The following is a 25,825-nucleotide window of genomic DNA, read 5'->3' on the forward strand; positions in this document are numbered from 1 at the left end:
TTCTTTTCCCCGGCAGAGGGGAAGCTCTTCCTCCCCCGCCGCTAAGTTATCAGCTCGAGGTGAAGCTTCCCCCCCGAGCGGGAGCAGCCCCTACAAAACCGCCTCGCTCTTTCCCATTCCCAGAATCGAGTCACCCCCCTCGGTGGGCGGCTGCGAGCCCCTTCCTCGGCTCGGGGACACCCGGCCGAGGGCTGCCCCCATCCCCACAGCACCCCCTAAGCCCTGGGTCCCGCTGCGGGACGGGCTCCAGCCCCGGCTCCGCTCCCGGCACGTTTCTCCCCCTCTCCGCAGCCCCATTCGGCGCTTCCCCGGTTGTATTTTCCGTGCCCCCAAAGCCGGTGCTTTCCTGACAGCCCGTAGCCAAGTTTAGATGAATATTTATTGATTTATTTCCTAACCTCAGCGGGGGAGCGGCAAATAAATTTAGTGCTTTCTTTAAATAATTCCCTTTCTACGAGGCAAGATGTCATTCGAAACTTTTAAATAGGCATTTAATTAGCCTGTGTGTGTTGCCTCGGAACAAAACCCTGCTGGGAGCCTTTGGAGCGACGTCTTCCAAAGAGGCGGTCAATATGCAAAATTGATGACTACACTTTCTTTGTGGCTCGGCCATTGTGCGCGGGGTGCTTATGAAGTCTAATCCAATCATAAATTGCGGCCCCGGACCAATGGGGAGCCCCGGGGCGGCCGGTGAATGAAGCTCCGGAGGAGAACTTTGTTGAACCCCATTGTTGGGGCTGTCACCGCTCAAAGAGCCCGAGCGGGGCTGACCACTATAAAACCCCGCATCCAGGAGGAAGGGCACAGAGAACCCTGCCCGGCTCGCCAGCGGGATCTTGGCGAGAGGGCACGCAGACAGACAGACAGACAGGCGGACAGACAGGCAGGCAGGCAGGCGGCCGGGAGGGCGGGCGGCCGGCCCCGGCGATGATGTTCCCCAGCCTCATCGCCCCTCCGGCCGTGTACCCCAGCCTGCTGCGGCCCACGCCCACCCTCACCTTGCCGCAGTCGCTGCAATCCGCTTTCTCCGGCCACTCCGGATTCCTGGTGGAGGACCTGATCCGGATCGGCCGGCCAGCCGCCTTTCCGCCGCGGAGCGCCCCGGCGCCCAGCATGTCCCCCCCGGCCGCCCGCACGGACACGGCCACGCCGGAGCTCGGCAGCCCGGCCGGCTCCAGGAGGGGCTGCCCGCCCCCGGCCTCCGCCTCCCCCGCCGGGGACTCCACTTTCCTCAAGTTTGGGGTCAACGCCATCCTGGCCTCCGCCCCCCGCGCCGGTAAGCGGGGGTGGGGGCGGCGAGGGGAGGGGGAGAGGGACGGGAGGGAGCGGGTTTCGGGGCGAGGAGGAGGAGGAGGAGGGAGGAAGGCGGGGAGGGAGGGAGGCAGAGACCCTCCGGGGTCCGGCTCCGCAGCCTCGGCGCCGGGACGGGGGCAGCGGAGCCCCGAGCTCGCCATGCCCTGCCCGCCTCCCTCCCTGCAGCCCCCCAGCCCCTGTCCCAGCCTCCCTTCCCCTTTTTCCCCCGGCCTCAGGACCCCCCCGCAGCCTAACCCTCTTTCTCTCCTAGAGTCCTCCCCGGCGGTGCTGCAGAGCGGCCCCCCCAAGGCGTTCTCCTTCCCGTACTTTGACGGCTCCTTCCAGCCCTTCATCAGATCCTCCTACTTCCCAGGTAGCCCCCCCCCAAGCCCCAGCCCCAGCCCCGGCCCCGGCCCCGGCCCCCTTCCCTCTTTCAGCACCACGGCCGCAGCGGCCAGCTCCCGCGTGCCCGCGCCAGGCGCGCCCCCGACGCGGGGACACGGGGGGGACACGGAGGGGGGACAGCGCGGTCCTGCCCGCAGCGCCCCGGCCCGATGCGGGGAGAGCAGCTCGCCGTAATCCCCCCAAATCTAATTACCCCAACAAGCCATTAATGTGAAGGGAAAACAGGGCAAGGGGGGAGAGGAAAAAATACCCCGAGCTCCTCCATTCATCCTCCGGATAATGGAATTTGCTCCCTTTCTCCGGCGGGTGAATAGCCTAACAAAAACAACTTGAGCTTTATAAATAGCTTTTCATGTCCATTTAATGAAAATGATTTGGGGAAAGAGACGATTGTGCCATCAGTATTCTCCCGAGGAGCCTGGCATGCCGTTGTGTTTAGTTTGAAAGTGTAAATCTCTTTTGTCCCAATAATATATGGCGTTAGCTGCTTGTCCTCAGTCTTTTTCTGTTAGTTCATTACTACACAATTACCATTCACGCTTCATTAGCATCTCTGTCTCTCTTGGGGAGGTTCTCCCCCCCCCCCCCCTTTTTTTTTTTTTAAGGCAAAACTCTGCCCTTTTTATCATACCAATGCCATTGGGAGCCAGGCAATGTGCTAATTAGCTGACACTTTTCATGTCTTCGGGTTGAATTCTCCAACTTGGGGGAGGGAGGGAAGGAGGGGGGAGAAGAGATTAATATAAGAAGCCGAACACCGATTGATCAGAACTGCGTCTGAAGAGGGCTGGTTTTGTTCGAGCCAGAAAAGTCCTCATTTTCATCTCAAGCATAAAAAGTGCCTGAAATGATAAAAGCTTTTTTTTTTTAAAAAAAGAACAAGTGCTTCTGAGCGAGGTTTATTCTTACACCTCCGTCTCAGGGACCACTCGGACCCCCAGCAGGGCAGGCCACCACTGTCACATCTCACGCGTTTGAGCCCATGGCTCTAATCCCAGTTCCTGGGGGGTTTATTTGGGCAGAAAGCTCCTTCTGGGGCCCCAGCTGGCCCGGCCAGCAGGGTGCCCTCTGCTCAGCCTCCTCACTCTCCCACAGCCACCTCGGCCGTCGTGCCCATCCCCGGCACCTTCTCGTGGCCCCTGGCCGCCCGCGGCAAGCCCCGCCGCGGCATGCTGCGCCGCGCTGTCTTCTCCGACGTGCAGCGCAAGGCGCTGGAGAAGATGTTCCAGAAGCAGAAGTACATCAGCAAACCCGACAGGAAGAAGCTGGCGGCCAAGCTGGGCCTCAAGGACTCGCAGGTGAGTGGGCTGATGGTGGGAAATTGGGGTGAAAAGAGCCAGGGCTGGGTCGAGAGCAGAAGAGGGGAAGGAGAGATGGGAGAGCTGCCCACAGCTGGAGCGAACTGCAGGGCCGTGAGTGTTGGCCAGAGCCATGGGAGCAGCACGATTCCCAGCCGGGGTGGATCACAGCCCTACTGTCCCTCTACCACCCAGAGGCTGGGATCAGGCTGTACAATCCCATTAGCTCTGGCACAGACACAACCAACACAGGTGTGCAGCCAGCAGGGCCTTGCTGGTCCCTGCTTTACTGAACGGTTTTTGTCTGGCTTCCCTCCCGCCCAGGTGAAGATCTGGTTCCAGAACAGGAGAATGAAGTGGAGGAACTCCAAGGAAAGAGAGCTCCTCTCTTCTGGCGGCTGCAGAGAGCAAACCCTCCCCACCAAGTTCAACCCTCACCCGGACCTCAGCGACGTCGGCAAGAAGTGCACAGGAGAGGAGGAGGAGGAAGAGGAAGCTCCCACCGTGTGCCCACCCAGCCCCCGGCACCCCTTGAGCTACCACCAGTCCCCAGAGCACCTGCACTTGCGGGACAGACTGGACTCCCAGCTGCCTCCTTCCCCATCTCACTCCAGCAGCCCCAGCAAACCTTCAGACTTCTCAGACTCAGAGGAAGAGGACGATGAGGGGGAAGAGGAAGAGGAGGAGATCACGGTCTCTTAGGTCACCCGCCTGCCCCTACCATCGCACGGGGACATTGCAAAGATGTAAATAACAGAGTGCTATAAATTGAAGAGGCCACGTCCCACCCGCATGTCCACTTCTCCAGGGCAGGCTCTTTACCACACAGACGCAAGCCTCCCTGCTCAGAGGTATTCCTTATTTTGGGTCCACATGAAGGCTCTCGTACTCGTACCATCAGCCAGCCTTCTCACAACCCCTTCTCCACGCTTCCCAACCAGCACGCCTTCAGCTGGCTGTGCTCCCCTGAAAGCAAGCACCAGGCAGCTCCTTCCCTTACAGCAGGGAAGGGAACTCATCCTACTGCAGGGAATGTTTTTTCCAGACCGAACACCATCATCAACAACAACTATAGACACCGTGGCCATTTTTACCACTTTTCAAGTGCATTTCCAGCAGCTACTAAAACTCGGAAACCTGAAGAGCATCTGACCCCACAGCTTGCTCCTCCCAAGGTCAGTAACATGAACGTGGCACAGCCCAGCTCACCCCGAGCAGCACATCACCTGCACAACAAGCCCCTGGACATCACCGCTGCAGATTTAAGGTGTAAGGTAACAGCATGCCTTGTGCAATGGGGACCTCCGGTGTTTATCCATTTCCCCTTCTAATTGTGCATCGTTCTTCCCTACCAAGCACTGTAACTCCCTTTTCCGCCCGCAGACTCGTGCTTGTTTTCCACTTCGCCTCTGCTGTTTGTGATGTGGACAGAGGAAAGTGGATGTGCCTCTTTGATTTTGACTGAACTTTGCTGTCTTTGCACAGCTTATATGAACTGTACGCTATTTTGTACACTTACTCTGTATGGATGTTTTATACCAAGGTTATTGTGAATGAATATAACAATGGCTCAACAAGGTTTCCCTTTTTCTTTTTTTTAATTAAATGACAGCTAAACTACACACAAAAGCAGCTGTTTAATTCTGTAACTTATAAAGAAACGCCTTTATTTTGTATTTTACTGTGTACAGACTTTAAATATGTGTATATATAATAAAGCAAATGTTTGTCAAATAAAGTAGCCTTCTGAGCTTGGTCATTCAGCACTACTTGGTTCCTGTTTGCAAGCTACTGTAGGTTGTGTCTGGGGCCAAATAGAGATAAAAAATAAAACCACCCGTTATCAACACTACAGTAATTCTGTGAAGCAAGGTAGCCAGAAACAAAACCATTTTCTAAGGAAAGAAAATAATTCTGGTAAGACAAAGCTAAAAGAAATGGAACAAGCCTGATCCTTCTTTGCTTAGTTTTTATCAGGCACCAAAGTAAGATCCACACCATCTGTTGAATCTACAGGAGCTCCACTACATGGGATATTCATATTAAGTATGTGCAGAAATGGAACAGGAACAGTTTCAGTGATCAAATGGGTCAGTAAGAAGGTGTTCACCTTTACAGAAGAACTTCTCATTTGGAGAGGTTTTACATCTCTAAAAAGATAACTTATCACATATTGCAGTATGAATTGGGACACTTGAACCAAGATGAATCCTGCTCTTCCCAAGACCTGTACTCTTTAACCTCGACAACAGATTTATTTTTTTCTTAATCCTTTCAGAAATAAGAACTTGCTTTTCTAGTAACTTCTAGAAGAGGGAGATCACAGCCTAAGTATGTTATGCCACAATATATGCTTGAAAAACATTCGTCCATTCTGCCACATGCAGAGGGACAGGAACACGCCACCTCTGTTAAGAAAAGCTTTCCAAGTTTATCAGAGCACTCCTCCCCCCCGAACACCAACATCGCAAGTGCAGGAGGACTTTGTCTCTTTGACTGAAAGGAAGCAAGCGCTTCCAAGATGGGAAACAAAACAAAAGCATCTCCCACCATTGCTTCTGACTTGACACAGGTTGCACAACTGCCAGTCCCTGCTCTTCCTACTGGGACAGCACTCGCTTAGCAAAACAAACCCACCAATATAAACATGTCGGTAACCATTTCTATTTCTTCTTTTTCTATGATTTTTTCACTACATTTTATTGCATGTATCAGTCACTTTTAGAAAACAAAAACCAGCCATGCAAAGCCTTTGAAACCCCAGTCCTCATATCCACAACACAAACCTTTTCATCCATGAGACAAAAGGAGAATACTGTGTCATCTTCTCCAAGACCAAGAGCTCATAAATAGGGTTAAAAAAAAAAAAAAAAAAAAAAAAAAAACAACTCATACTTAGACACAAGAAAACAATTTATCATAGTTCTTGACTAATAAATGCAGTACTTTGCTTTTCACAGAGGTCTACAGAACAGCCTTCTTTGATACACGAGAGATGGTGTTGCTGCGTGGTTCCATGGGTCCCAGCCCATAAGCTACAGGCAGGAGGCTGCAGTACCTGATTATTTGCATTAAGCATCACTCTTGCCTCAGCAGGCAATAGACCTTAAGAAGCCACAAGTCACATCCAAGAGTGACTTGCTTTTTTGATGTAATATTAAAAGCCTGAGAGTAACAACAATCAAGAAATACTGCTCGGCCCTGGTAAACATCAGCTCAAATTTCCTTCACCCTTCCCACAGCTCCTTGATGTGGGCAGGCCACATTCACATCTGGTGTGACCCAGGAGAAATCAAGGAGCAAGACAACATAGGCAGAATGAGGGATTGAGCACAACTGTATTTATTTAGAGAAAATTGATAACAGACTAAAGAAAAGAAAAGTCCTTCCAAGCAAGCCTCACTCACTGTCGAAGTACTCATGATGGGACCATGCATTCAGAGTGGGACCACAGCAGTATTACTTAGAGGAGCCCAATGAGAAAGGAAGTAGTATGATGCTACACACAGCAGGGGAAAAAAAGAAATCTACCTCCACGGACTTGCTATTGAAAAAAGGCGTTGCTAAACAAACTCGTAGCCTTAAATGTAGGTCAAGCATTCATTACAATGCAAAGCTAATACATAACACCCTAGGTATTTTTAGTTACTAACACACACCACAGAAAAATATGTTTTCCTTGCATGCAGGTAGCTGAGTTCTGCTGCAACAAAGCTTTCATCACACAGGCCACTTAATTAGGGATACAACAACCCAAATGCATGCAATATAACAAAGGCGTGCAATGTCTCCAGCTACTCCCCAATCAGGTAATTGGGCACACCAGGCCAGGACACTCACTTCAAGTGCCTTCTACCCCTCTAACACCTTGCAGCCATGAGCAACTGATAACATACAACAGACCACTATGAAGAAAACAGATAAAGCAAGTGCAGAGTTTATCCCACAGAACATAAAGGAAAAAAAATCAAACAAGTATTTTAAAGTTTATCCAAAAAAGCAGCATCTCCCAACCTTATCTAAAAGGTTCCACAGACATGCATTAAACAGCAGCTAGCACAATCTACTTCATGTTCATTCCAGTAAAACAGCTCTTGTGTGCATTATCAACAACAGGTACCCTGGACAATGCATTGTTATCTGGATATCAGCTCTATAAGCAATAGCAAACCCCACAACAGTTGTTTATAACCCCTGTTTTTACCAGTCCACTAAGCACAAAGCCATAATTGAGTCATCTATAAAAACATATAAGTAAAAAACACATTTAAAAAACAAGTCATAAAATAATCTAAAACCAACAGGTACCATCATGCATACCATAATATAGAAGAAAAGAGCACATTCAAAAATCTGAGCAAATACCACTTATCCATAATCCCTTTCGACTCACTGTTCAACAAGCTACTAGTCATGTTACACCCTCTGGTCTTTATAGTTCATCTGTGCTAGGACCATCATGACCAAAAATAATTATACCACTTTTTCTGACATAACATCGTTAAATCTTATCCTGCTAGACCAACATCCTTACTAAAGGAAAAGTTTCCTAAAACTGTTATTTAACAAGGAAAATCTCACACCTACAATACGAAACTTAAGAATCTTACTAACTTTTATTCCAACAAAGTTCTTTTTTCTTTGCAGTGAAAAGACTACCATATGACCACCAACCGCAACCATCTGAGATTCACAGAAACCTTAATATCAAGGTATAAAGCTGGTGCTTACTCACCGTCTGCAGCTTGTAGGAATGCAGACCCCTCTGAAAAGCTCCCATTTCGTGTTCCTCTTCACTGAGGGTTTCCTTCCTGACCCAGAGTTCACAGCTACTATGGGATGACTCATGCAGGACAGCTGTGCCAAGGGAAGGCTGTAGAGGTAGCTATACTTTCCTATGCCTCCTGTTAAGGACAGAAACTGAGTCATTGACCTCAAATGTGGAGAGATTCCAGTTGATTTAGAAGGAGCTACTGACACCTGGGCTTGCTCCTGGTGTGCATCACACAGGGAGCTCAGCTTGGGCCTATTTCTAAGAGTAAAAGGTTTCATCGTTCACTACCAACAGAGGGAATGTCAGAGGCCACCTCCCCATGTTTCCCCAAGCCAGTTTATCTTCCTGTGGCTAGTACAAAACTGCTGATCAGGGATCTTTCTGTTTGTTTGTTTTACTACAACTCTATGCTTTTGAAAAGGAGGTAATGTGGCAGGAATTCCTCCTTGCTGTCATGGAGGTGGAATAATTTCCACGTTGAATGGTGGCACTAGATGTTTTTGAAACCTCAGCTCTGGAACAAAATAAGGTTGATGCCCCAGCACCAGGGCATCACACAGGGTAGCCCCACGTTGCACTGTGCCTGTTCTTCTATGTGTCCATGAAAGAACACATCTGTACAAATAGAAATCAACTAGTAAGCCATAGCTGTTAACATCATACACAGTAAAACATATTTATCCTATCTTTATGAAACACTGTTCTTCCTAACAACAGTAAGCAAGAAATTCTTGCCAGTCATCCTGCATTGGCAACGCTGCAGCTAAGATGGGGGGAAAAAACAACCAACCAAACAAAAATAACTTTAAATTGCCTCCTTTGATGAGCACCTCTCCTCCAGGAAAGATTTAAGATTACGATCTTAAAGGCAAAGAGGCCAGGACACACGGCCTTGGTTTCCAGCAGCCACCAGAGCAGTCTGAGGCCTGTGAAAGGCAGAACTGCCAGCACTCACCCCGGCCTGAGGGAAAGAAGGCTCCTCTGGGGAGACACGACTTTAGGTCCCCAAAACACTGACTGCCTTCAAGAAATCTGTGCTCAGGAAGCTTAAGGTAGCATTTGACATGGCAGCTGTGGGCTCTGCCACTATCAAGAGGAATAAGGCAAGGCCTCACGCCTGGTTGTGTTTCCTCTTCTCCCCTTGCCAAACGCACATCCCCTGGCAGGTACCTGGGCCCAAAGTGATCATTAAAGAGCAGAAATATGCAGAGAACTGATTTGTCTTACTTGATTTGCCCTGATTTCAGTGGATCTAGCACCTGGAACTGCCATGCCCGTGTGTCAGACCCCTAAGGGGCAGAAATGCCCAGCTTGGAGGGGAGGAGGTGTAGAAGATCACCCCTTCTGCCAGCCTTTGTTACTAAATCCTTTAATCTAAAGTGCAGGAGCCTTTAATACATCTAAATTCTGCATTTTTATTTATTTATTTATTGGCCATAACTGAACCTGATATAAAAGAATAACATTGTTCAAACTCCCAAAGAGACACCAGCACCGCTGTCCCAACGCAAAGGACATGCACGTAACACCAGTGAAAGCCCGTCACAGCAGCCAGGACCATTGAGGAGCATTTTACTGAACTTGTGTAAGTACCTTGTGTGCTGATTTTACTTAGTTTTACCTCCCTTGCAAAAAATTACCACACGTGAGGTTGTTCTCTGGGAGGACCTCTGTGTCCTAACAGCTGCCTTGCACTGGGTGGTGCTGGTTCGCTGCAACCCCCAACTGAAAGGTGCTGAGGTTCAGTCAGGTATTGTTCAACTTGCTATTTATTAGCAATGACAGTATGAGAAGAAAACATTTTGAGCAACTTTATATCCCTTTAGGAGAGGGAACCCTGAGGAGTGGCATCAAACAGGCCTTAGAGCCACACACAGCACGCTGCTCAGGCCCTGCCTGTAGAGGAGACTGTCCTCTTTTGGCCAGTTGGGTTATTACAGGATTTTTCTTACCAGAAAACAACTCTTTATAATTTCAGCAGGCAGGGGAGAGGTTGTTGTCTTAAGAACAAAAGGCAAGGCCACGCAGGTGGCTTGGCCAGCGGTGCCCAGCAGGGGCTGCCAACGCTCTACACTACGAGGGTGGCTGAGGGGCTGATTTTAGAGGGTGATCTCCTCAGGGCCGCACCCCGTGCCTGCAGCGCTGCTGTGCTGGGCTCGCACGAAAATGTGAGAGAAACAGCCCTGCAGAGACCAAGGTCGGTGCAGGAGGTGCTCCGGGCAGGCAGCAGCAGTTCCCCTGTGGCCTGTGGAGAGGCCCGTGGTGGAGCAGGCTGTCCCCCTGCAGCCCATGGGTCCCACATTGATTAAGGAGGTATTGGGGAGGCATTGGGGAGGCAAGGACAATCCCCAGACAAGGACTGTGTATCTCGAAACAAGACACTGGAACTCATGATAAGGAAGTGGCAGACGGACAGAGAAACAAATGTAAGGACTATAAATCTCAAAACTGGACATGGGAATTCATTATAAAGATACAACAAACGGAAGAATTAGCAACAACCAGCTCTTGCAATTAAGAAACATGCCAGTTCAGCAGATTCCTGACCAAAGGTGAAAAGTACACTGTGAGGAAGTCTCGGGGTCTTCCTCCCAAAGACCCCTGCCCACATCCCAAAGACCCCTGCCCACAATTCTTGGGAGGCTCTACGCAGCCGCAAGGTGCCAAAAGGCTAATTAGCATGAGAAGCGAGGGAAGGCGGGGATAGGTAATGCATATGTATAAGTGCTTGTAGAATATTGATAGATTGATTGTATAAATTCAAGACTGCTTTCTGCTTTGGGTATGCACGATAGGTGGAGAGATCCCCCGTGCATCCAGCGCTGCAATAAAGAATATACCACTTAAAGGAATTTCGGCTTCGATCTTTGAACCAACATGGAGCAGATCTCCACGCTGCAGCCCCCCTGTGGGTGGAGGAGCCCCTGGTGGAGCAGGTGGATGTGGCCTGGAGGAGGCTGCGGCCCATGGAGAGCCCCCGCAGGAGCAGGCCCTGGGCCAGAGCTGCAGCCCGTGGAGAGGAGCCCACGCAGGAGCAGGGGGCTGGGGGGAGTTGCTGCCTGTGGGGGACCCGTGCTGGAGCAATTTGCTCCTGGGGGATGGACCCTGTGGGATGGAGCCATGTAGGAGAAGTTCATGAAGGATAGCTTCCTATGGGAGGGACCCCCCACACTGGAGCAGGGGAAGAGCGTAAGGAAGAAGGAATGGCAGAGACAAAACATTAGGAACCAACTGCAACCCCCATTCCCCAGCCCCTTGTGCCAGTTGAGGAAAAGAGGTAGGAGAACTGGAAATGATTCTGAACCTGAGAAGAAATCAGGGGTGAGGGGAAAGTGGTTCTAGTTTTGTTTTTATTTCTTAGTCTCCTACTCTGTTATTCACTGGCGATAAATTAATTTTCCCCAAGTCAAGCCTGCTTTGTCCATGATGGTAATTAGTGCCTGCTCTCCCTGCAGGGCTGGGCTCTCAACCCACAAACTCTTCTGTCATATTTTCTTGCCCTGTCTTGCTGAGGAGGTGGAGCATGAGCACGGCTGGCAGGGTACACTCAGGCTAACTTATGCGTGACTCAGTAGCTCCTTGATGGAGGATGATCTTCCAGTCAGGATTACTACCAGATCTCACTAGAAGCAAGAACCTCCTCCTCCCGTCTACCTGTGGACCCCTTCTTAAGTTAAGGTCTTTCTGAGTTCCTAACTGCCCAACCCCATGTGGGTGAACTTCTTATATGAGCAGGAGGAGGAATTACCTGTGCTTGGCTAGAACATGGTCTCAATCCCTTGGAGCTTCCTCAGCCTCCTTAAAGCTCCAGTGAAGAAACAAATTGAAAGCATCCGCATATCTCGGAAAGAGAGGACCATGGATTTTCTGACTGAATACCCAAACTGAGATGTAGATGGAGAAGTACTCGCCTACAGACAGTTCTCTTAAAACTGACAGAGATGGGGATTGTCCTCAGCTGCTGTGCTCTGCTCTAACTGCCCAAAGTCTTTTCCTGCTTGACTGGGGTGGGGTGAGGACTGAGGGCTTTATAAGGCCCACAGGCAGCTGCTCCTCTCCTGCCAGCGTACTGCAAACATGTTGTGAACAGCAACCTGGTATGGATCCTCCATAGGAGGGCTCTGTGTGGCAGATCATCTGTTTCACTTAAAACTAGAAATCACTGAGGAGAAGGAGGTATCTGCACACCACCAACCCTCAGTTATCACACGTGGCAGAGAGGTTAATGTCAGAATCATCAGTATCACTAAAAGGGTAAACTGTGCACAAATGCAGAAGAGAGGACGGAAGCCTGTAAGGTACCAGGAGGTACTTCCTCTCCGGTTCTTGAAGTGACTACCAGTGGAAAAGATCAGTGGAAGACAAAGAATGTAAGTACTTGTCACAGGCTGCAAACTGATCTCTTTCTTAAAATGACTCCGGGGAATTTCCCCTTTGACTGCAGAAAGGAAGTCTGGACTGATCCTAAAGCACTGAGAAATTATTATGAGGTGGATCTGGGCAGGATATAAAATAAGAATAAAATGGGATGTTGGAAACAGAAACACCAAGCAATAAAGGTTAAGGAGAAGGTGAGGTAAAGGAAAAAATATGTGAAGTTGAGCGTACGAGACAATGTGCATTGAAACAAACAAAGAACACAGGGAAAGGACACAGGAGGTTGAAAAAGGGAAGAAAGGGAAGAAGTCCTGGGAGAGATGAAGCATCTTGGTGCCAGTCCAGTATTGATTCAAATGTTGTCCAAGATCAGGGCTAGAGTATCTTACAGGGCCAATTCCAAAACATGCAATTCTGTACGTTTACAGAACATGGAAAATCTGTTAGAGCATGTCCAACACTACTCTGCCTCTGGAAAACTGCTGTTAAGGGACAGATGAAACTCCCATTACTGATGAATGGCTTTGAGTTACAGCTTGCGCCCCTGTGCTATTAAAAGGCTAGTGAAGATGCTCGTAACTCAGAAGGAAAAGTTACAAGAGAAGGAAAAAATAGATGCAAGAACAAGACAGCCTACAAAAGATAATTGCTCCACAAGACTCTATGATTACCAATTAGCACCCAAGAAATTTCCTTTTGATACGACGTAGGTACTTCCTAGCAAACTTCATTCTCTAGGCTTGCCCCAAGTTGCAAAGACAAATCCAAGTATTTGGTAGGAGAATCATACCGCTAAGTGTTCCTGCAAATTTCTACCAGTCACATTCCTCTCTTACTCATCTGAGAGTAAGCTATAAAGACATAACTAAGGCAGTTGTTGGCTATACAGCAGATAAGCTGCAGTTTTTGATATCAGTTATGGAATGTCTTTAGGTTCTGACAGTCAATGCTGTGTCCCCATAAGAGAAATCAACACCTTTGTATCATACTTCTTTTTTAGTTTGAAAAGTAGGTCAACACAACTATTGAAAAATAGACCTGATCTGTTCAGTGATTTTCAGAAAGAGCTGCTGGGAGTTGTAGATTCAACTGTTTTTGGATTTAAGTAAATCTAATGCATGTCATCAATTCTCAGCAGAATTTCTTCTCTTTCTTTTGATATAGAAGAATCTATTACCAATGTCAGTAGTTCAAGTCTGTAAGTAGAAGACAAGATAACTACAAGAAACTCGCAAGTCTGCAGGAAAAAAAAAAAATAATAATAATAAAAATGCAGTCTGCTGCTGAGAATGATCACCTAGACTTTTAGTGAAGAGGTTTGGGGATTTATGCTTCCTGAAAGGGGAGTACTTCTTCGTTGTTCTCATTAGAGCACAGCATTTAGTTGAAGTAAAGTAGAAAAAGAGATCCTTACATGTTCTTACTGACCAACATGAGCTTAATCATGGTGTAATCTGTGTCACTATCGAATGGGTTAAGAGGAAATTGTTATAATGGGTGGGATTGAGCTGCTTAATGCCCTTGAAGATGGGAATGAGAAGTCTCAGAGACCAATGACAGCAAGCACAGACCTTAAGATAGTCTTGTATGTACAGTGGGGCACACGTAGAATAGAGCTTGCCCTGGGCAGTGAAGTTGCCTGTTCTGCAAAGCACACTCATAGCATGCCCAGCATGCAGGCCGTGCATGGCCTTGCGACCGGCAGGGATTTCTTTGGAAAAGAAGCTGGCACGAGGATCTGTCCGGCCTGCTGGCCACCTATGACTTACTTCCAGCTCTATTGCAGCGACATTCCACGTGGGTAGCCCACAGTCCTGTCTTGAGCAGATCGTGGTGGATTATGCGTGCAAACATTAGCTACAGGAGATAACTGCAATGGTGTAGTACCTCTGCTAAATTTCTCCCCGTATGAAGGTACAGAGTCTTGGGGCTGTTGGCATCTTTTCACACATACTTCTAAGAAGCCAACAAAAACAAGAAGTAGAACCCACAATCTAAGAATGCACAACAGAAAATGTCAATTAAGAAGGGACAAAATGTTCAGGGAAGCCACAAATCTGAATAAATAAGCATCAATTTTATTGAATCATGAATAATTTAAGACTGGTACAATCATCAGCTTTATTCTCCATGACACAAGGGCGGGGAAGGGGGAGAAACAGGGAGGGTGAGAAAGGGGAGGCATGATCTCAAACAGACCATTCACAAATTCCAATCCTAAATGAGAACTGAAAATTAAATAGGGAGAGGAGCAAATGGAAAACATCATAAACGTACACAAAATACTCAGTTCCTAGTTTTTCTCTTTAAAAATGGCTAGAAAAAATTCATCAAAATGCAGCACTTTTAATCAAATATTTACATTTCTATGTTACAATGAAAAATGTACATCTTATAGAACATATTTCATAAACTGTTCCACTGGAAACGACTAGATCAAAACAGCAACCTTCCATTTAATATTGACAAAGAAAGATTTTTTTGCTTTGTTTTTATATTTTTTTTTCTTGAAAGAAAATTGCCACATTTAGACAAGGTTTCATACACATAATATCGAAGTTAAGCATCAACAATGAAGTATCAGTTTGCTTCTTCCAAAATGTACAAAAAGGCTAGCCAACCCCCTCCCTCCCCCTTCCCCAAATAAACCACATCTCATTTATGGCCTGTGGAATTCTTGGCAGGTCTGAAGGAAAGAAAATGGTTTATACTTTCAATTTATAACTCAACATGACTGTTGCATAGAATCTTGCTTTTTTTTTTTTTTTTTCTTCATGATTTTGTTTTCTTTAAAATTACTTTGTAGGGAAAAAAGGCAAAAAGAAAAGAAACATTATTGAAAAAAAAGCCTTAAATTATAACAAAGTCACTTAAAGAAAGACTTAATCTATGAAGTCTTGATAAAAACTAAGTGTGCACTACGGGTAACCCTGCTCCCCGAAGTTTCAGAAAAGACACTGAATGTTGTGATGCTTAGCATGACCAGCCCACTCAAAATTGCCTCTCTTACTGTAATGCAAACTAGTGTCAATAAAAAATAAAAGATAACAGAAATTCCTTCCTGAGCCTAAGCACAGGATTAAAAATGAGGAAAAAAAAATACCCCGTTCCCCACAAATAAAACACCATTATAAACATGTCTTACAGCACTCGGTTAAAGGTTAAGTGAGAAGTTTTCTAGCATATTAAGTCCATTTAAAAGCCCTATCCCTGCAACTGGATTTTTGACAGGCACATGCTGTATCTGCATGGATTCAGTTGGAGGATTAGGTACCAAGATTCACAGTAGTAGCAGGTAAAGTCAGTGCTGGGAAGCAGAATTGTCAAGACTACTGGAAAAATTAACCTCTCTTTAAATCAACACCAGCATGCTATATATTTGAGTCCATACGGATGCACCCCATTTTTACAGTACCAAGACTAGAGTAGGAACATTGGCTGAGTAACCCTTGGTATTTCAGTCAGCAAAATAATGAAATAGAGTTCATAAGGTTAAAACAGTAACAACAGCAACCCACCCCCCCAACCCCAACATTAAAATATTTTATTTTTTCTTTTACAATATTTTTCTTTAAAAAAAAAAAAAAAGTCATCAGCACTTAAAAGTTGTAACAGGAGCAGATTCAAGACCAGCTCAGTAAGACAAAGTAAGTACAGTTATGTTACAGAGAGTCATGAGGTATAATAAAACTATCCTCTCAAACTGAGTCACAGAAGCATGAACTTGTCTGTTACATTACTTTAAACCCACAAGGATTAACAAGCTCTTAAAAAAGTGTTTGTAATAAGTTTTCTTTTTGTACATTGAAAAAACCAGCATATTCCTGTAATTTATTAATGACAGCATTTATTATAGTTGAAAAGCTTTTTTTTTTCTGTCTTTTTTTTTTTTTTCTTTTTCTGCGTGGATAAAAGAGCTCTTCAGTGATTTATTTAGCTGCGGATTGATACGAACCTGAAAAGTTATCTCATTTCCCTCCTTTTCGTCACATTTCAACAGATTCTAGTATCTCATACAAACAATATTCACAGCAACTTATGATATTCCAAGAGATGACTTTAGCCCTGTTTATTTAAATAAAATCTCGTAATATACAGCACTAATTTAATCAACACAATTAGTACAAAATAAGGCATCGCTTTAAAATTCAGCACCAAAAGATAGCTGGAAAGGCTAGTACAGATTGATATTGAGGACTGATGTATTTGCTGAGGTACAGCCCGGGACAGCTGACTTGGTGGCGATGGTGTTGGAACCATTTGCTTCCATAGAAAGGAAAGTGCAATTCTTTGTGAGGTGTTCTTGATCCCCAACAGAAGTACAAGCCTTAACACTGATAGTGTAGGTGTGTGCGTTCGGAGAGGAGGAGAAATAAAACCAGGTTCACAGCTCTGCCAAAACTCAAAAGCATGGCCTAGGTAAACTTAGAAGACGCAGTACCTTCCCTCCTTTTTTCCAGACTGGAATACTGCTAAAATACTTTTTTTTTTTTTTTTTTTTTTTTTTGAGTTAAAAACCGTGGAAGTAAATGTTTTCACCAGAGTAGCACTGAAACTGTCACAGAGCTGAGTTTTAACTAATCTGGTTATGGTTGTGCTGATCGGAACAAAAACTCTGAACAAAACCCAAAGTTTCTCGAAAACTGCTGTAACATTTCATGGCAAGAATTAAAAACAGAAAGTCTGATTAATCCCTTCAGGGGTGTAGCTAACCTCTGTGTACAGGGCTGACAGAACACCCGTGCATTGCCTAAGGTCCTTTAAAGCTGTAGGGCTTCAAGGGGCAGAGCCCTTGCGCCGACTTCTGTGGAGGAGGGAAGCTCACTCTTATCGGTGTAAACCACGTGTACACCACTGAAGTCAACTGAGAGCATCGTGGATGTAAGTGGGAGGAGAATCAGGCCCGGCGTAGCAAAGGGCTACCCGATGTCCAACTTTTAGTAGGATTGATTGTTACACAGTGTTTGAAAAAACCTGATTTGTTCCGACTGTATATATATTTTTATATACTCCTATTTATATATATGTATATCTTTACAAACACACAATGAAAGAAAGCCAAGGTCTCAGACTGGCAAGGAGAGCAGAGCTTTTACTTTACTTTTTTTCTTCTCTTTTCTACTATATTTATTCAAACTTCCCTGTTTTGCAGCTTTGCCTTTATGGAGTATTATTACCAAGGCAAGCAGTATTGTTATAGCACCAGAACTATACAAAGCTGAGTTTAATCTGCAAAGCTGATTGGTAAAAGTCCAGCCCTCACCTAAATGTGGTTTGGTCAGAAGCAGCATAGGCAAAAATTTCCTCTCCCCTCTCCTCTGGACAGTACATGGCACAAAGCTGTTTGCTTCATAGCTGTGAAGTTCCCCCCTCCTTTAACTTTTTTTTTTTTCCTTTAGTAACAATGATTTTAACATCTTCAGTATCTTAGGCATGAGAGCTTACAGCAACTAAACAGAAGAAAACAAAGGAATAGTGCAGTTCTTATCACTGTAAAAAGAAAAACAATACAAAGGTTGCTTGGGTTGCCTGCACCCAGGTTCAAGACTGACTCAAAGTGTCTTCTTGTTCTTGCAGCTCTAATACTGAGATACCAGCCCAGCCCAGGAACATGTTCTTCTCGTGAGTTTGTCATCAGGACTCTTGTCGAGTGGGAGAGCAATCATGGAAACAACTTTTTTCTATCTAATGAAGATCACAACGTTGACTCCAGAGATGAATCAAGGATGTCATCGTGATGGCTGTTGCTGTTTGAGTCACTGTCGTAACTCTGGGGGCTTGAGTAGTTGGCTGCTTCTTGCAGTCTCATTAGCATGTTCATCTACAAAGGCACAGAAGTTCATGATTATTTACATTCTGAAGCAGAAAGAATATCAACTCCATATGAAAATCAAAGTGGCATTCATTATGCCAGCATGTAACAGAGGAAAGGAAGGGAAAACAGGGGTAATTATTAATGTGCATCTGAAAAGAGGCATTACATTTAAAACAGTTATAGGAGCATACACATTAGTCACGAATTGTATGCTTTTCCAGTAAAAGTAAAAATGAAAAGATTGAACCGATTAGTCCACAGCTGTGCCAAAGGATTCTGCAAGCATCCTTTCTATCTCTTGCTCTGACCCATGGAAATATGTTCAGCACAGTCCAAATAGGTAAATATGAATGTATTAATATCTAGCTTGATATTTCAAATCATAGAATCATCTAGGTTGGAAAATATATTTGTCTCTCTATACATTAGGTAGTGAAAGCTAACATGTATTCTGCACTCCAGTCGTCTGGGAAAATGCCTATCTCAGAAGGACAGCTTCAGGGCATTCATAGTTTCAATAACTGTTTCCCACTGAAAGAAAACGGGTATTTAGTAATGCCTTCCAGTTCAGTTTATACACGCTATACAAATATGCATTACCATTTCCTTTATATACACTTGCACTGTATTTCTGATTCATAAAGTTGACACCAGTCACAGAGCATAACAGCTGATAGATTCACTGAAAATTAAAAACAGATTCACAGAGCATAACAGCTGATAGATTCATTGAAAATCTCAGTTTACATCTGGTGACTGTAAACACCGTGTGAGGTAAAGTAACGTGGCTATTTCATGACTGTGGCAAAACAGGCTTAGCCAAATGGCTCCACTGCACTATTCACACAGTTGTCACCAAATGAAGTACTTCTTTCTGGGGTAGAAATTAATAAGCATTGGACACATCCCCAGTGACTCCTCAAAAAATGAATCCTCAAAATATCCTCAGTGAATGAATCTGAAAAACTTCTGACACTATTTCTTGAAAACTTTATGGGCTTTCTACGTCAACACATTCCATGAGCTGTCTTCATGACTTCCCAAGATATATGGACTTCTTGTTCTAAATCTTTTCAACACTTTTCAACCATCCTTTACTTTTTCATTCTTGCTTTTAATCCTATAAAGCAGAGAAACTAGGCAGATCTGCTGTTTCAAAACTGAGAACTTACCAAAGGATCTCCTTCAGCATCACTCACTGGAACCTGTTTGCTGGTTGAGCCTTCCCGTGACATGGAGTAGCCATCAAACCCCACATCTTCAGGACGCAGCTGTAGCAGAGGAGGCCACTCATGATGCTGTGGGGTGGCCGCCCAGGGGTACGTGTCCATTACCCATTTGGCAGGATCCTCCCAGGGAGCTCTCCTCCCATACAACTGAAAAAGTGCAAAAGCATCTTTTAAAGCGTTCCCGTTCATTTATCGTTTTATTCTGTGCTTACCTAACCAAAATGAATGCGCCTTGATTCTTTGATTGCAGATAACATTTGCAAGTAAGGTTGAATAAAACCGAATGAGATTTGCATCCCCCTAATGACAACATTTTAATTATTTTTGAGGGCAAGTGATTTGGAAGAGGCTAACCACCTCATTTGAGGCTGCAATGCCCTTTTGTGGGTACCGTTTAATGAAGGGGAGATGTGAAAATAACCTCAATTTGGACAGGTGTTTTCTTTCTTTCTTTCTTTCTTTCTTTCTTCTTCTCTTTTTTTTTTCCCTTTTTTTTTTTTTTTTTTCCAATTGAATAAAAGTAAAAACAGGAAAGAGGCTGTTAACGTTCACATCCAGGCCGCAACAGGAGACAGCTTATCTGTTTGCTGTTGCTGTGAAACTGCAGTCAGAAGAATGCACAGGAGGAAACGTAATGCCTGTTATCAAGCAATAGTGATGGATGGATGTCAAAGCATAAGTTTTTGAAGCCAAGGGAATTTCTTTGTACTCAACCAAGAAAATGCACCAACAGAATTTGACTGCATTCCTATTTCAAGTTAGTGTGCTCTATTTCCAAAACTTTTCCTGTGTTACTGAATCTCTACATATCTTTCTTGTTACGTTCAGCTGTTTGCCTTAATTAGCTAATAAATTCCTTTTAACGTCCTATGACTTTCAAAAGCATAAATACAACTTTAAGTGACTTCAAACTTCTGCTTTATAATTTTCTGGCCTAAGCATCCTTCCGCAACTGGAGTTCATTACTGGTGCTTTGTCACTTCAATTCAGAGACCTCTCTTTCCTGTACAATGCACATGGGGAAAAAGCAGCGGTATAACAAAGAAATTAGTCATCTCTTTCATGGATCTAAGGCTATCTTGTTTTCTTCATCAGTGTTTCTTCCTCCCCACATTCCCATCCTATTATCCTGCCCATTGCCAAACAGGAATAGTTAGGGCAAACTTGACGTTTCCAGTGCTGTTCCTCACATTGCCATAAATCATTGAACGTTCTTGCAGCATGGAAACCAATTCTTCCAGTGCAAACAGGCCCCCAAAATGCTGCATCCAAACAGAATGCAAGAGACTGACTTCATCTGGATGCATGTTTAATTAATCCAAATCTGCTCTTCCTGCATGGCAGCAGAGTGTTTCCACAGACATATACCAGGCAAGCGTGTATGAATGGCATTTCGTCAGAGACTCCTAAGCAATATTAGGATAAAAACAGCTTTCATTCTAAGTGATGTCACATAGTTCACAGCCTAACCCTTTCTTTGAAAATTTGGCTGCATTAATTTGCACATGCTAAACAAAGTCTTTTATCTGTTCTATTAGAGCCTTTCTGTAAGAGTTACATGGAGCTTATATTCCTGTGAAACTCAGACATGAACGCAGTTTTTTGCATCTATTACTAATAGATGGCAGTCAAATGCCATACGGAAATCACAAGGTACTGAACACTTTCTGGAACAGCACTGAAGCAGGCAGAGCACAGAGCAGGCGTGCCCAGCAGGTGGTGCTAGGCAGTCTTACACATGGCTTTCTGCTGCAAAAAAACTTGTCTGCATCCTTGAGCTGTATTGTATTATTTTTCCCAACATAATGTCTTCAAGCTGTGGTAAGCCAGATCGCGTATTTTAATCTTGTTCTCAAATCTACGGCAAGTCGTAACAGTTGGTAAGGGCAGAGAATTTTATATTTTCCACACGTCCGTGCTGCCTAGAAGGTCTGCTTGGTTCCTAGATCATTTCTGAATATTAGCTAGGAAGTCAAATCCCCACTGCAGGATACGAAATCATCATATATCTTCAGCAGATGAAAGATCGAATTACCAGCTTACCACTCCCATCCACAGCAACCAGTCCTGCCCCTTTCATATGAATGCTTTCTAGACATAGAAGGTGCAATTAAGGAGCAAGAACCTAACAGGTTGGTCCACAAAGCACCACACAGAAACCACTGGCGTACGAGTGATGGCATCAGGAAGCCACAGAGACTTTAGACCCTCTTTTTGCTGGTGCTCCATTCCATATCAATATACCGAGCAGGAAGAACAATGGGTTTTTTAAACCCTGTAATTTTCACATCCCTGTTTTGAAGAACCAAAAACTCAGCGGCTCCAGTGGGAGCAATTATTCTAAGGATCCTTTTGGCTCTCTTGTTTTTGACCCAAAATAGTCCTCTAAATGAGAAACAGAAACATAAAAATAGTTCAGTTTAGATCCAGAGAGATCAGAGTGAAATCAGCAGTCCACCCTTTCTTTCTGGCAGGCAATTTCAGATGAGAAGATGTGTTCTCAAAGGAGCCTTTGTGGGTGTGGGGACAGAAAACAGCCAAAAATGAAATACACATTTCTAGCATTAGCTTGTTAATTAGTACAACTCTGGCTGCTCTTTGAGTACTCATGTTTTATTCCCATCAACAGACTCAACAAAAGAGAATTCTAAAGCAAACGAGGAAATTATTTAAAATGAAATGAATTAGTGGAATATGGGGAAATTGGATTGGAGCAGATACAGAATCTAAAGCAAAAAGCAAGAAACCGGAATGCTTACACTTAAAATGCAATCCATTCAAATAACATAAAGATGCAGATAACAGGCAAAACGAGGAAGCAAAAACAGGGTTTTATCAATTGTTATGCTTTCTCATCCTTTCTGTTATTAATGTTTCAATGCTTTCCATACCTACTGATCAGCTGATAAAAGACATTCAAAACACAATACAACATGCTCAAGCATCCCATTTCAGGAGGAAACAAGAACCCTGTCTTCTCACTTGTTTTAGGTCAAAAAGATTATTAGCTCCCTTTACCTTCCTTTGTGGGGACCCTCTACAGGAATTATGTAAAATAGTTCTTCTCTTCAGTTCTATTTCTACCTATGTTTCTCTTTGTGCAATCTGAAAACCTGACATCTAAGTACCTACCACAATCATCTCAAGGAAAATGAAGTCTCTAGGTAATGTCAGAATTCAAATGGTAAACACAGTTTGTACAAATTCTTACTAAAACTAGTTGAACAATTCATGTATTTAGTAGTTATTAGGAGCCACTAGTAAAAACTGAAATTTCTATGACAAGGCTGTTTTTTCGCACTCTCTCTGTTAACATCTATAAATCTCTACTGTCGAGATAGTAAATGAAACTCCAGGTGTTTCTTAAGTGGATGAGCTTTTTTTTTTTTCTTTTTTTCTTTCCTTTTAAGCACATTTTCAAACTGGTGTGTCTTCTCTTCATTATTGTTTCATTTTCTGCAGAGTACTCCCATCCAAACAAGAGCTGAACCTCAAATACAGAAACTGTATTGAATAGAAAAGAAATAGTATTTTTCAAAAGAAAACTTTCACACTTTTCTAACAGATCTTCCTGACAAGTCATCCCGATGAATACTGTAAAGGTGACCCCTAAGCAGCCCCAGAATGGAGAAAACTGTTATTCACAAACCCCAAATTACCATTCTGTGACATGACTGCTTCTCTCAAAGAGCTTGTAACTTCTTGGGAGTTCTTTCATGTTTCAGAAAGATTTTGGGCTCAGAGACACACATGGTAGAGAACCTATTATTTCTGTAGTAAAATTTCCTAACTATTAATTACTCTTACTAATAACAAACTGTGTCTTGCTCATAGTTTGAATTTTTCTAGTGCAAACTTGTCAAACAGCCAGTAAATGTTCTTCCCCCACTTAAACAGAAGGCTTCCAAAGATCAAAACTGTTTCATCTTCCTATTAAATAAACTGAATAGTTTGAACTTCTCATTTCACTGTAAAATGCTTTCTGTATCTTAAATTATAACTATTGCCCTTTTCTGAACCCTTTTAACTTTTAAATCTTTTTTTTTTTTTTTTTTTTTAACATACAGAAGTACTTCCCTCTTCCTACTTCTATGAGCTTTTAAGTTATACCCCTAAAATGGCATTTGTCCTCTTACCAAAACACAAGCTTCTGATACATCACCATAATTTACTATTCTTCACGTATCTTCAGCCCTTTTCAACTTTCTAGACTCTCTCTGTCATCCACCTTTTTATTTGTCTACATGTGATCTTGCATTTAGCTCTACTGCAAAACAAGTAATTTTTAAATGAGCAGATTTCGCAGATGCTGCAAGTGGAAAGCTTCGGGTTCCATCTACCCTAATCCTCACGTTATCAAAATACAGGGATTTTTCTCATCAAAGAGAGCTCTTTATCAAAAATAACTAATGTTTGCAACACCCAGAATGCACTCGTATTTTACTCATTGATTATGCTATCTTCCAAAACACCTTTTACATTATGTGCTGCTGTTCTTACCCTGTGAACAGAGAACTGAAGAATCTAAATATTTTTTTTTCCACAATTCCATGTCAAGTCAATAGCAAACCTCTGTTAAGCCACTCCTCCTGATTCCAACATGCTTTATAGTCATGGAGATGCTAAGAATTGCATGAATCTAAGAACTGAATGCCTAAAACTATCCAAATTGTTAGACAGTGTGAATCAGATAAAAGTACAGGCAATCAGTGATGATTCTACTACAGACCCTGAAAGAATTACAAAGGAATCTACTCAAAATTTCATCCTGAAGATTGAAGAAATAATCAAAATGTCACTGATATTGAACCTATCATGTTCATTTATACATTTATCCCCTTATACACTTTGTTTATCTTCTGTTCAAGATTTCATTTGCAAAGGAAAATCATATGTAACAGTTAATGACCACAAACATGTTTTTCAGGTGCACGGTACAATTTTAAAGCGTGCTTCTGGGTTATTGAATATTGATTTTTGAAAACAGATTGCTGAAAGACACTTGGATGCCTAACTGCGACTAAAAACATCAACAGTTTAGCATTTAAGCACTTTTCAAAAAGTCACTCCGGAATTTGTGTGCTTCCACTCCGTATTTCAAAATGGCAGAGTGAAGAAAATATTTCTCCCTGAAATTAATGACTGTATTTTCACAGACATACAAGTATTTAGTGTGCAAAGTTACACCCATAGAAAACATCATCATTATTCAGTTTTCTCTGATGCTGTGTTGCCTTCTGAATAGATACCATTTCAAGACCTATGATTTTTCATTTTTGTCTGCTCACCTGTAGCCCTTCTCTAACTGCCTCCAGAAGGTACGGGATGATGGAGTAGTTCCACAGGTCAGTAAACCAAACTCTTGAACCATCTACATCTATTGGACAAGAGAGGAACAGCCGTGGACCTGAAAAGGGGAATACAGATATTACACTCAAATCATAATGACATGAATCAAAACAGGATCAAACAACAACTTGCAGTTCTCTAGAGAAAGAAGCCAAGGATGAGAGAACAAACATAGCTATCTGGTGAAGTGCTCTCACTTGAGAGTTCAAAAATCCTATGAATTGACTTCAAAACCCATAGCTTTCAAGGTCGAAACTATTAACCAGATTTCCTAACAAGGTTGATATCAATGACCTATTAAAATGGGGGAAAAAAGTTTAGAAACTTCTTGTATGGTTTGTCTGAGAGTAAAAAAAATATATATATATATCTAAAAGCAAGGTTTAAAGAAACCTTTTATTACCTTACGTAGTACAAGGAAATGTGCAAGGATGCATTTGGTGTACAAGGAAATAGAATACATACATTTATATATGTCTGGAAATGCATTTCTTCCAGAATGGGCAGAACACTTACCAATAGTAACATCGGAGGAGCTGTGAGCCTCCAAGAACTTGTTCAGATGTTGCCAGACCTTGGGAATCCAATCAATAATTTTAACCAGCTCTGCATTTCTCATCCTGCCACTGATCTCTGTTTCAATTAGTTTTCTCCTCAGGAAACGGCCGAGAAAGCCTTTGACTGGCTCAGTGTGGTTAGCACATAGCACCCATCTGTGGCAGAACAGCAAAAACGTCTGCAATTATTCTTTAGTGCAAGAGAAAGTATTTTGGGCTAAATATTTCTTATCATTTCTAAATGATTATTGTGATCAAAAAGGATGATCACAGTTGTATATTTTTCTTAGAAAAAACTATTTTAGAACAATGAGTTCATTAGATGAAATAATTCATATTGTACTTTGTTTCATCTTACTGCTTACTGGCTATCTGCTTCGCCTATAGTCATATTTAAAATTTGTTAGAAGATCAAATATCTTAAAAATCCTCTGAACAGACAAAGTTTTATTAACTATAGTTATTTCAATAACAGCATCATAACATAAAGCTGCACAAGTTAGGGCAGTAGCTACTGGAGAATGGTATTTCTATATCCCAGTTTGCCATTTCAGCTGATAAGAACAACTTCAGATGACTCAGTAGCCATTGCTCCTTTGTGAGCCCACAAACATAAATGAGAAACATGAATAAACAGTACCTGAAATTATGATGAAGTTGAAGATTAGGTGTTGAGGAGGTGGCTTGGTTCATGGTGCCAATAATATATGGACTATTAAAAAAAAATC

The 25,825-nt window shown here is 43.6% G+C and overlaps 2 protein-coding genes across 2 annotated transcripts in view; one reads left to right on the top strand and one right to left on the bottom strand.

Moving 5' to 3' along the window:
• Positions 1-927: 927 nt before the first annotated feature.
• DBX1 (developing brain homeobox 1) lies at positions 928-3,698 on the top strand (the record flags this gene model as incomplete). Its single annotated transcript, XM_084287387.1, has 4 exons — positions 928-1,276; positions 1,565-1,666; positions 2,794-2,996; positions 3,321-3,698. 4 exons carry the CDS (start codon positions 928-930, stop codon positions 3,696-3,698), a joined length of 1,032 nt encoding a protein of 343 aa, XP_084143513.1.
• Positions 3,699-15,744: 12,046 nt separating this feature from the next.
• NAV2 (neuron navigator 2) overlaps positions 15,745-25,825 on the bottom strand; it is a 62,845-nt gene continuing 52,764 nt past the window's right edge. Inside the window, exons 24-28 of the mRNA XM_084288071.1 lie at positions 25,738-25,809; positions 25,057-25,253; positions 24,480-24,598; positions 19,135-19,338; positions 15,745-17,968 (exon numbers count right to left, since the gene is read on the bottom strand). Of these exons, the coding sequence (XP_084144197.1) occupies positions 17,843-17,968; positions 19,135-19,338; positions 24,480-24,598; positions 25,057-25,253; positions 25,738-25,809 (718 nt within the window). The 3' untranslated portion in view covers positions 15,745-17,842. The remainder of the gene's footprint in view (positions 17,969-19,134; positions 19,339-24,479; positions 24,599-25,056; positions 25,254-25,737; positions 25,810-25,825) is intronic.

The sequence above is a fragment of the Netta rufina genome (genome assembly GCF_964035555.1).
Source record: "Netta rufina genome assembly, chromosome: 5".
Classification (NCBI taxonomy): domain Eukaryota; kingdom Metazoa; phylum Chordata; class Aves; order Anseriformes; family Anatidae; genus Netta; species Netta rufina.